Source organism: Pongo pygmaeus, chromosome 5 (genome assembly GCF_028885625.2).
Source record: "Pongo pygmaeus isolate AG05252 chromosome 5, NHGRI_mPonPyg2-v2.0_pri, whole genome shotgun sequence".
NCBI lineage: Eukaryota > Metazoa > Chordata > Mammalia > Primates > Hominidae > Pongo > Pongo pygmaeus.
The window spans coordinates 72,582,294-72,594,311 of record NC_072378.2 but is presented as its reverse complement, the minus strand read 5'-3'; the positions used below and the strand labels follow the sequence as shown (position 1 = coordinate 72,594,311).

General features: G+C 43.5%; 1 protein-coding gene across 1 annotated transcript in view; it reads left to right on the top strand.

Annotated features, from left to right (window-relative positions):
* KHDC1L (KH domain containing 1 like) overlaps positions 1 to 12,018 on the top strand; it is a 20,863-nt gene extending 8,845 nt beyond the window's left edge. Inside the window, exons 2-4 of the mRNA XM_054490404.2 lie at positions 10,141 to 10,265; positions 11,217 to 11,399; positions 11,723 to 12,018. Of these exons, the coding sequence (XP_054346379.1) occupies positions 10,154 to 10,265; positions 11,217 to 11,399; positions 11,723 to 11,814 (387 nt within the window). The 5' untranslated portion in view covers positions 10,141 to 10,153 and the 3' untranslated portion in view covers positions 11,815 to 12,018. The remainder of the gene's footprint in view (positions 1 to 10,140; positions 10,266 to 11,216; positions 11,400 to 11,722) is intronic.

Below are 12,018 nucleotides of genomic sequence, written 5' to 3'. Positions count from 1 at the left end.
ATCAGAAAATTATTGACACTTTTGGTTTCAGATGTGCCTGTCTTGCTGTGAGTCCACATCCAGCAGGGACAGGCAAAGCTAAGAGCACCAGGGCTCTTCTCCTTCCTGTGTGCGTGCACCTTCCCATGAATATAATAAATAAAGATGATTACTTACTCCATGTGTTACACTTGCAAACCTTGCCTTTTTTATTGCTCTAAAATATGAGGTAACCAAGATTGTGCATAACTAGCATTAGACAACTCACTGCACACTATTTCTAACTGTGTTTGTGGTCCTATGTGGTACTTTGGATAATGTTATTTTCATAATTATGCATGAATAATTTTTCCAGGGCCACCAGCTGGTCCTAGCTGGCTGCCTTCTCCTCCACCCCTGCTGACTACATAAGTGGTTTGTTATTTTCCAAAGATAATTTTCTTAAAACGTTTATGCCTGGGGGTACGCGTGAAAGTTGGTTACATAGGTAGACTAGTGTCATGGGGGTTTGTAGTACAGATTATTTCATCACCCAGGTATTAAGCCCATTAGTCACTATTTATCTTTTCTGCTCCTCTCCCTTTTCTTACCCTCCACCCTCAAGTAGACCGCAGTGTCTATTGTTTCCTTCTTTGCATTCTTGAGTTCTCATCATTTAGCTCCCACTTGTGAGAACAAGTGGTATTTGGTTTTCTTCTTGCTGCGTTAGTTTGCTAAATATAATGGCCTCCAGCTCCATCCGTGTTCCCGCAAAATACATGATCTCATTCTGTTTGTTATGGCTGCATAGTATTCCATGGTGTATATGTACCACATTTTCTTTATCCAATCTCTCATTGATGGATATTTAGGTTGATCTTATGTGCTTGCTATTGTGAATTGTGCTGCAATGAACATTCATGTGCATGTGTCGTTATGGTAGAATGATTTATATTCTTCTGGGTATATACCCAGTAAGGGGATTGCTGGATCGAATGGTACTTCTGCTTTTAGCAGCTTGAGGAATCACTATACTGCTTTCCACAATGGCTAAACTAATTTACACTCCCACCAACAGTATATATGTTCCCTTTTTTTCTGCAACTCGCCAGCATCTGTTATTCTTTGACTTTTTTAATAATAGCCATTCTAACTTGTGTGAGTTGGCATCTCATTATGGTTTTGATTTGCATTTCTCTAATGATCAGTGAAACTGAGCTTTTATTCATATGCTTGTTGGCCGCATGTATGTCTTTTGAAATTGTTTGCTCATGCCCTTTGCCCACGTTTTAAGGGGTTGTTTGTTTTTCTCTTGTAAATTTGTTGAAGTTCATTATAGATCCTGGATATTAGGCCTTTGTCAGATGCATGGTTTGCAAATATTTTCTTTAGGCTGTCTGTTTATTTCGTGGATAGTTTCTTTTGCTGTGCAGAAGCTCTTAAGTGTAATTCGATCCCACTTGTCAATTTTTGCTTCTGTTGCCATCGCCTTGGTGTCTTTGTCAAGAAATCTTTGCCCTTTCCTATGTCCAGGATGGTATTGCTTAGATTGTCTTCCAGAGTTTTTATAATTTTGGGTTTTACATTTAAGTCTTTGACCCATCAAAGATAATTTTCGATGTTGAATCTGATTTTTCTCTTTAAGAGACTGGGTCTCCCTCTGTTGCCCAGGCTGCAGTGCAGTGGCATGATCATAGCCCACTGTAACTTTGAACTCTCATGTTCAAGCAATCCTCCTGACCCAGCCTCCTTACCTGGAATTACAGAGCCACCAAATTGGTGAATCCGATTTTTTTTAGAGCTTTAACACAAAAGTTAAATGGTTGCTTAATTTTACCAAAGAGGTAGTATTTGAGAAAGTGATTATCAACATGTACACAAAGCTATGTAAAAGATTAGCTTTGTCAGTAGAAATCCAAGCATCCTGATCACAGTGGTGTCATTTATAGATAAATGTTTTGAAACTTAACATTTTTTGCTGGACCCGGTGGCTCACGCTTGTAATTCCAGCACTTTGGGAGGCCGAAGTAGACAGATCAACAGAGGTCAGGAGTTTGAGACCAGCCTGATCAACATAGTGAAACTCCATCTCTACTAAAAACAAAAATTAGCCAGGAATGGCGGCGCGTGCCTGTAGTACCAGCTACTAGGGAGGCTGAGGTGGAAGGATTGCTCGAACCCAGGTGGTGGAGGTTGCCATGAGCTGAGATGGCATCACTGCACTCCAGCCTGGGCAACAGAGTGAGACCCTGTCTCAAAAAATAAAAAAAGAAACAATTTTTTTTTGGTCTCCCAACATAAAGCCATACAAGGAAATCTCAGGAAATTAATAATTTATTTCTAATTTTTTTCCTCAATAAAACCCCTCAAAGTTCAGACATTAACACTGATATGCAATACCAAATAGCTCCAAAGGACAGATGGAAACATGAACAGTGCTCAAAAGCAACAGTAATTAAGCACTTGAAAGTGGATTGGATGGTTGGCTAATATTTGTCCATTTGAAAGAATCACGTGGGAGAGGTAGCCTCTTGCAAGAAGGAGTTTAAGTTACACTTGATGCTTCCCCTCACTGACCGAGGGGCTGGGCTGTCTTGTTAACTCTTTCCTTTATGTTTAATTGCATTCCATACTCTAATTTTCTCAGATCGTATATTCTATCTTATTTTTCCCTCTGGGCAGAAAGAATTCTTTCTGTTTACTTCACCCTACATCTTTCTTCTGAGAAAAGGCAGTCTTCTCTAACAGGAGAAAGAAAACCAGGAGGAGAGGAGAGAAGAAGAGAGATGAGAGAGAGAGAGAGAGAGAGAGAGAGAGAGGTGTGATGGAGTGTTGGACTGGATGACAGAGAGGAGCCAGAATGGGGATGCTCCAGGCTCTCAATCTCAGGACTGTGCAAAATGATTTTCCAGGAGATGCACATGTGGTCTCATATTTCTCACAATAGTCCACCTGGGGTTCCCTCCTCAGTCTGCCTCCAACTACCAAAACCCAATATAGTCAGTCTTGCTGCCTTACCTGGAGGGAAGACCAGGACCTGGTGCCAGGTCTGGGTCTCTGCTGCTGTCCCTGCATAGATTCATTTGAGATATTTACATTTGTGACCACCCTTGGGGGAACAGCCTGCAACAGGAAAGGAGTGAGTAGATGTTGTTGTTTTTCCAGGGCCACCAGTTGGTCCTAGCCAGCTGTACCCCCTCCCCAACTACATACACTTCTTTGGGGGCAGAGAGCTCCTTTCTCAGCTGAGGGGGCCTATGGGTATTACTCAGGGAGCAGCCTCAAGTTGGGGTAACTGCTGTTGCTGCTGCCACAGCTGCAGGAGGAAGAGGTGGAAAGACACTGGGGGAACTAAGTACTCGGTCTGGAATCTGATTTTTAAAAACATTTTTTGGGAGCCACTTGCCCAAAATCTTGAAATCACAAAATCCTGATGGCTCTGTCTTCAAAATACATCCCAAATGCATACATTTCAACCACTAGTACTCTATTCTAAAACATGTTGACTTATTTTTTTCTCTAAAATTCAAGCCCAACCCCCAAAATAATTAAACGATTAGGATGCCTTTTATTTTGGTTTCTTGAAATGACCACTGTTAATAAAAATATTTGCCTTTGGGAGGCCGAGGTGGGCGAATCACCTGAGGTTGGGAGTCCAAGACCAGCCTTACCAACATGGAGAAACCCTGCCTCTACTAAAAATACAAAATTAGCTCTGCATGGTGGCCCATGCCTGTAATCCCAGCTACTCGGGAGGCTGAGGCAGGAGAATCGCTTGAATCTGGGAGGCATAGGTTGCAGTGAACTCCAGCCTGGGCAACAAAAAAAAAAATTTGCTTTTTTTTTTTTTTTTTTTTTTTGAGACCGAGTCTCACTCTGTCGCTAGGTTGGAGTGCAGTGGCGCAATCTCAGCTCAGTGCAACCTCCGACTCCCTGGTTCAAGCCAAAATTCGCTCTTTTAATTTACATATAAAAAGGAATATTCAGGTTTGCTTGATGTTCTGCAAATTTTGAGTGACTCAAACATATTATGAGTGTTCTTTTGGTTACCAAACTTAGAATAACATAAAAAAACTGTCGGAAGAAAACTTTTTTTTAAAAGGTTATTTCTAATAAAATGATATGTACTTCTAAAGTTAAAAAACCTTCTTGTTTACTATATAGACTGACATGTAACTGTTACAACCTTGATTTTAAAGATGAAACTGTCTTTGTCAATTATAAATTAGTGACATTCATAATATACTTATGGGGTAAATTAAAGTCCCTGGGTATTTGTTAGCGGCATCCTTAACTCTCATGACAACTCTCCTCTTACTTGAGAAGGGAGTGTTCGTGATTATTTGACCATTTTATGGAACTATCCATGCTTTGTACAGATATTTTGGAAAGTTTTTTTTTTTTTTTTAATATTAATGTTTCTTGGCTGGGCGCGGTGGCTCACGCCTGTAATCCCAGCACTTTAGGAGGCCGAGGCTGGCAGATCATCTGAGGTCGGGAATTCGAGACCAGCCTGACCAACACGGAGAAACCCCGTCTCTACTAAAAATACAAAATTAGCCGGGTGTGGTGGCGCGCGCCTGTAATCCCAGCTAGTCCGGAGGCTGAGGCAGGAGAATCTGTTGAACCCGGGAGGAGGAGGTTGCAGTTAGCCGAGATTACGCCATTGCACTGCATCCTGGGCAACAAGAGCGAAACTCCGTCTAAAAAAAAAAAAAAAAATTCATGTCTCTTGTTAATGCTTAATGTTTAAAAATGTAAAGTAGATTTTTTCAAGTACTCTATGCTATCACGATTCCAAATTTACCGTTAGCGTATAATCTTCTCCCAGAAGTTAAAATCAGCTCAAGTGGCTGAATTGTTCTCCTTCATTCAGCGAAGGAGAGATTAAAAGAGGAACAATTTTTGAGTGATGGAGGGTCCTGCTAAAAATAAATAAATAAAATAAATAAAAGCAAATATTTATATGGGCAGTAGATGTGTGATTGAGTTGGTCCATATGAGAAAATTTGGAAATTGAGAGGTTTTCTGACCTCTTGTAGAAGTCTCATTAAAAATGGCAAGAAATTGGCCGGGCACAGTGGCTCATGCCTGTAATCCCTGCACTTCGGGAGGCCGAGGCGGGCGGATCACTTGAAGTCAGGAGTTGGAGACCAGCATGGCTACATGGCGAAACCCCGTTTCTGCTAAAAATACAAAAATAAACTGGGCGTGGTGGTTTGCGCGTGTAATCCCAGCTACTCGAGAGGCTGAGGCAGGAGAATGGCTTGCACCTGGGAGATGGAGGCTGTCGAGGGCCGAGATCGCACCAGGCACTCCAGCCAGGGAGACAGAGTGAGACTCTGTTTAAAAAAAAAAAAAAAAAAAAAAAAAAAACCCAAACCAAACCAAACCAAAACCCAAAAAGGCAAGAAATTAAAGAACTTTTAGAAGCTTTGCTATTACCTAAGGGAGTAGCCATATAATAAAATGGAGACTAATTTAAAGGGCAATAGCCCAGAATCCTGAGGAAATAATTTGCCACTATGCTAAACAAGTAGCATTAACCAAAGCAGTTGCCATACTGATGGTTTGTAAATATGTTCTAGTCATTGTCTGCTTATCTCCAGAATGGATTGAGGATATTCCTGATAGACAGACAAGATTTTGATGATAAAATTGCTTGACTGTTATTCTGGACTTAAGGAATTCCAATGTATTCTTCAGTAATTGGGGAGAGGGGTTGTGGTACACAAAAAAACAGCTCCAAATGTTTTTTAGTATGAATAAACAATCTTGCTGTACCAAATGAATATTTAGAACAATTAGAAAGAAGGAGGGGCATGGTGGCTCACACCTGTAATCCCAGCACTTTGGGAGGCCAAGGTGGGTGGATCACCTGAGTTCAAGAGTTTGAGACCAGCCTGGCCAACATGGTGGAACCCCATCTTTACTAAAATACAAAAAAATTAGCCAGGTGTGGTGGCTCATGCCTGTAATCCCAGCTACTCGGGAGGCTGAGGCAGGAGAATTGCTTGAACCTGGGAGGTGGAGGTTGCAGTGAGCCGAGACCACTGCACCATTGCAATCCTGCCTGGGCAGCAAGAACTAAACCCGGTCTCAAAAAATAAATAAATAAATAAATAAATAAATAAATAAATAAATAAAGAACAATTAGAAAAAAATGAATTCTATAAAACTAAGTTTGAGAATGTTCTCCGAGACTCAAACTTCCATGGCTTGGGAATTGCTATTAGCCTTGAAGACAATGACATCAACTCCTCCTGGAATCCATAGGCTTCTCCATACATTTAGGAATTCACTTCTGAACCTGTACTCTGCCATATCACAAGCTCACATTTCTAAATACTACAAAGGATTCATTTGATGTGTCTAGCTTTTAATAGATAACAATAATCTTCCCCCAAATATCCACCTAATGGCTCTACATGACTAGAAATCTGAAGATTTATCTTTTGGAAAAGACTAAACATTTCAAAATCAGAGGAAAAACTACCGTTGGCCTTAATAAATTAAGGACATCATCAAGAAACCATAAACTGAGAATTCTTAAGTATCTTCCAGAACAACGATTTTTGGAAGAAGATGACCAAACCAGTGTCTTCAGATCAAGCTTTGATGACCCCGAGTAGATACTTCCACCCAAGACAATAAAACAAGATACATGTTCTGGTATCTTTGCCCTCTTTTTAAAATTTTGCTGTACTTATCATTGTGCTTAAGCGTTCCCTAGAGGGCAACCAAAAGTTTTTAAGATTCTTTCACAAACTCGGCCTGGCGAGGTGGCTCATGCCTGTAATCCTAGCACTTTGGGAGAACCAGGCAGGCAGAATACCTGAAGCCCTGAGTCTGAGACCAGGCTGGCTATCATGGTGAAACCCTGTCTCTACTAAAAATACAAAAATGCAGAAATTAGCTGGGCGTGGGCATGGTGTCACCCACCTGTAATCTCAACTACTTAGCAGGCTGAGGCAGTGAGATAAGATCGGACTACCGCACTCCAGCCTGGGCAACAAGTGAGACTCTGTCTCAAAGAAAAGGATTCTTTCACAAATGACGAATGACAGTTTATCTTGATCTTCTTCTTTTTTTTTTTTTTTTTTAGGCAAAGTTTTTTTGCTCTTGTCACCCAAACTGGAGTGCAGTGGCACAACCTCTGCCTCCCTGGTTCAAGTGATTCTCCTGCCTCAGCCCCTCAAGTAGCTGGGATTACAGGCTTATGTCACCATGCCTGGCTGACTTTCATATTTTTAGTGGAGACGGGGTTTCACCATGTTGGCCAGGCCAGTCTCAAATTCCTGACCTCAAGTGATCCACCTGCCTCGGCATCCGAAGTGCTGGGATTACAGGCGTGAGCCACCATGTCTGGCCTCAATTTTCTATATTAGAGAATTTTTCCTGCCACCTAAGGAAAGGGAAAACTTTCTTATTTTTTCCTCAACTATAGCTATTGTTTTTTAAATTTTTATTTAGCTTAAAATTTTTCTCTTAAGAGACAGAATCTTGCTGTGTCACCCAGCCTGGAGTGTGGTTGTATGATTCTAGCTGAAACTCCTGGGCTCAAGTGATCCACCCACCTCAGCCTCTGGATAAGCTAGGACTGCAGGTGCGCATCACCTCACTCGGTTATTGCTTTTAGTTTTTAGTAAAGACGAAGTCTTACTCTGTTGCTGGGGCTGGTAGTGAAATCCTGGCCACAGGATGACCTCAAACAACAAAGTATGTCTGCTGACATTATCGCAATAACGTATTGAGTCTCTCCTTGCAGTGTTAGTCCTTAATCTTCAGTGACTCCTCAGCCTCCACTCAAGCAGTGTTCACATGTTGAACTAGTTGTCTTGCTCTCACTGTGATAAATGACGCTTATACGCCCCATATCCCTTTCACTTTGTGCAACACTAAGGCACTACTTTTTATGTGGATATCAGGTCACCTGATCATTATACAAACTTGTGTAATATGGAGTGAGTTTTAGACTATTTTATTAATAATATTTTTCAATATTTTAAACATCTACTCCTATAGGAAATTATGTTTCTCTGAGAAAAGTATGGACTATTCAGGAGACCTTCCAGGAGAGATGACCGACTCCCTCTTCATCTATACTCTGGGAGCTCCAATTCCAGTAATAGGAATAATATGACAGAAAAGGTGGTCCAAAATGTGTCTCTGGTCCTAGCAGAAATCAATTGATGACACAACTTCTTTTCTGGAGGTTCAGCAACCTAGCTTAAATTAAAGTTTCATGGTGGTTATGAATGATTTCATAGTTTTTGGTTTCTTCTTGGTCAGCCAAGGACAGCTTTTATTTGATAGCAAACACTGTTTGCAGCACCTCCCTAAAACATTACTGTTGAGGCAGAAGAGTTTTGTGGCAAGGTTAAAAGACTACCTGTCTCTCTAGAACAGATTCAGATGGAGTTGGGACATGATTTCATGGTCTGGTTTTGAAATCGGCCTTTGTCTTTGCAACCTATTACTAGGACTAATAATCATTTTGTTTCTAGTAATTACCTGCATTTGACTAGTACATCCTGTTCAGTCTTTCTTTTTCTTTTTCTTTTTTTTTTTTTTGAGATGGAGTTTCTCTCTTGCCCCCAAGGCTGGACTGCAATGGCGTGATCTCAGCTCATTGCAACCTGTGCCTCCTGGTTTCAAGTGATTCTCTTGCCTCAGCCTCCTGAGTAGCTGGCATTACAGGCGCCCGCAACCATGCCCTGATAATTTTTGTATCTTTAGTAGAGACGAAGTTTCACCATGTTGGCCAGGCTGGCCTTGAACTGCTGACCTCAGGTGGTCCACACGCCTTGGCCTCCCAAAGGGCTGGGATTACAGGCGTGAATCACAGTGCCTGGCCTCCTGTTCAGTCTTAAATGCTACTGTGCAGTCATTATATTTTCACTTGTATATTTTGTACAAAATGTATATGAGAGACCAAATGTATGTGGATGCAGAGAACGTTCTCCTGATAACCTTGTGATCTGTGGACTCCAACAGTGGTGTAGATCTGAACCTCACAGATGAAAGTCCTGATGGCTGACTTTGTCTTTGGTCAAAAGAGGAGGCTGAAAAGTGAAAAATCACCCAGGAACTTGCAATGGGAAGCTGACAGACCAAGCTGAATCTTCCCTACCAAACACAAAAAATTTCCTGCAAAAATCTCCTGCAAAAATTTTTTTTTTTTTTGAGATGGGGTCTCACTCTGTCGCCCAGGCTGGAGTGCAGTGGTGTGATCTTGGCTCACTGCAACCTCTGCCTTCCGGCTTCAAGCGATTATCCTGTGGCAGCCTCCTGAGTAGCTGGGATTACAGGCGTGCACCACCACACTCCAGCTAATTTTTTTGTGTTTTTAGTAGAGACGGGGTTTCAGCATGTTGGTCAGGCTGGTCTCGAACTCCTGCCCTCCTGATCCGCCCACCTCAGCCTCCCAAAGTGCTGGGATTACAGGCGTGAGCCACTGCACCCAGCCGAAAAATATTTTAAGCAGTCAAGATTGCTCAGTGATTGTCACGCAATAAGATATAGAAAGTCTATTGTGTAACTATATTTGAAACCAGAGAGAGAGAACATTCTGCAGTGAAGACCACATTAGTCTCTCAACTTCCTAGATAAATTTACCAGAATAATCATCAAATTGCCCCATTTTAGAGAACTGGCTCCTACTCCTTAAACATGCCTTAGACTGCCCTAGTCAACTCCTACTATGGGCTCCCTATGACACTATCCTATCGAGTTTATTTTCCTGTGTTGTTTGCTCTCCCTTGACGCAACACACCAAATAAACTCAGTCGTGTTGGAATACACTGTGTGGTCACTGGGTGGCTGCCGACACCTGTGCAAATCTAGGGAGCCCATTTGGAGGCTTCCTGCACCTCCATACCCTCAACTCCCTGCTCCAAAATCCTTTGAACTTAGAGTGAAGAAAAATTTCTGATTCCAGGACATCAGAAAGCCAAGCACTTATCAGATGATTAAGTTTGACTTGAAAGGATTAAGCTCAGAGCAGATAATTACTTGCAATGAAGTATCTTGGGAAGACCTCTGGGGATTGGACATCCACCCTAAGGTGGATCAAGGGGCGGGTTGTTTGGATTCCTTATTAAGGACAGAGCCTAGGCCCTTCCTCGCTTTTCCAAGTCTTTTGCCAACCAGTTTGTTAGACTTTCCCCTATTCTGAATCAGGTGGGAGCAGAGCATGGCCGTGGGAACGAGTGCTCTCAGCAAGGAGCCGTGGTGGACCCTGCCCGAAAACTTTCATTCTCCAATGGTGTTCCACATGGAAGAGGACCAGGAGGAGCTCATCTTCGGTGAGTGGCCTTTGCCCATGTCCCCTCCTTCATTTGTTTTTTATTTTTATTTTTTTGAGACAGATTCTCGCTCGTGATCTTGGCTCACTGCAACTTTTGCCTTTTGGGTTCAAGTGATTCTCCTGCTTCAGCCTGCGGAGTACCTGGGATTACAGGCGCCTGCCAACACGCCTAACTAGTTTTTGTATTTTTTTTTTTTTTTTTGGAGACTTGAGATGGAGTCTTGCTCTGCCGCCCAGGCTGGAATTCAGTGGCGCGATCTCGGCTCACTGCAAGCTCTGCCTCCCGGGTTCACGCCATTCTCTCACCTCAGCCTCCAGAGTAGCTGGGACTACAGGCGCCCGCCATCACGCCCGGCTAATTTTTTGTATTTTTAGTAGAGATGAGGTTTCACCGTGTGAGCCAGGATGGTCTCGATCTTCTGACCTCGTGATCTGCCAGCCTCGGCCTCCCAAACTGCTGGGAATACAAGCGTGAGCCACCGCGACTGGCCTTATGTTTTTCTTTTTTCTTTTTTCTTTTTTTTTGATATGGAATCTCGGTCGCCCAGGCTGGAGTGCAGTGGCGTGATCTCGGCTCACCGCAAGTTCCGCCTCCCGGGGTCACGCCATTCTCTTGCCGCAGCCTCCCGAGTAGCTGGGACTACAGGCGCCTGCCACCACCCCCGGCTAATTTTTCGTATTTTTTTGTAGAGACGGGGTTTCACCATGTTAGCCAGGCGTGTGTGGAACTCCTGACCTCAACTGATCTGCCTGCCTCGGCCTCCCAAAGTGCTGGGATTACAGGCATGAGTCACTGCGCTAGGCCGGCCTCCTTCATCCCCTTCTCGATTTTCAGTCTTCCCCTCTCCTCCCACCTTCATGAGTCACACATCCCTACCCTCAAGGCCACCTCCTCACTCCCCAAGGACTGGTGGCTGACAGTTTCTCTTCTCACCTCTTGTGCTTACAGGACTTGATGACACATACCTTCGCTGCATTGAGCTGCACAGCCACACCCTTATTCAGCTGGAGAGTTGTTTCACAGCTACAGGCCAGACTCGTGTGACTGTAGTTGGACCACTAATGGCAAAGCAGTGGCTGCTGCTCATGTTCCATTGCGTGGGGAGCCAGTACTCCAAGTGTCACGCTCAAGGTAGGTATCCTTGGCTGAACTGTGGAGGTGGAGGGCTTCATGGTGGAGTTCTGGCTGTGTTGTGTGGCATCTTGGATTCGAAGAATCCCTTGTGTGGCTGGGGAATCCAGGTGCTTCCCAGAGTCCATTGGGAAGGGAAGGGCTCATTTTTGTGGCATGTGATTGCTCATGGAGGAGAGGGTAGCAGGGAGGAGTAAATGGGTTACCTTGGAAGACCCGGGCTGGGGTGACATCCTCTCTGGAACCTTCCTGGTGGAGTCTGGGCCTACTAAGGGCCTCAGTAATGGACTCTGGTTCTTCAGCTCCAGGCAATTCTTTTGCAGGTCTGAAGATGCTAGAGCGTGTCCGAAGCCAGCCCCTGACCAATGATGACCTGGTCACCTCCGTTAGCCTGCCACCGTACACTGAAGACTGATCTCCCCTGGGAAAAGGGGATGAGAGGGGAAGTCTTGGCTTCGCTTTTGGTGAGAAAGACATGAAAAACACTGAAGAAAGTTTGAATTTGTGGCCAGACCTGCCCCTCTCAGACCTTCTAGGCATGTGTCTGAGGGAAGTCTCCTGAGAGTAAGAAGTGTTATTGGCAAAGCAATCCAATAAAATAAGCTACCTATGATGCAAA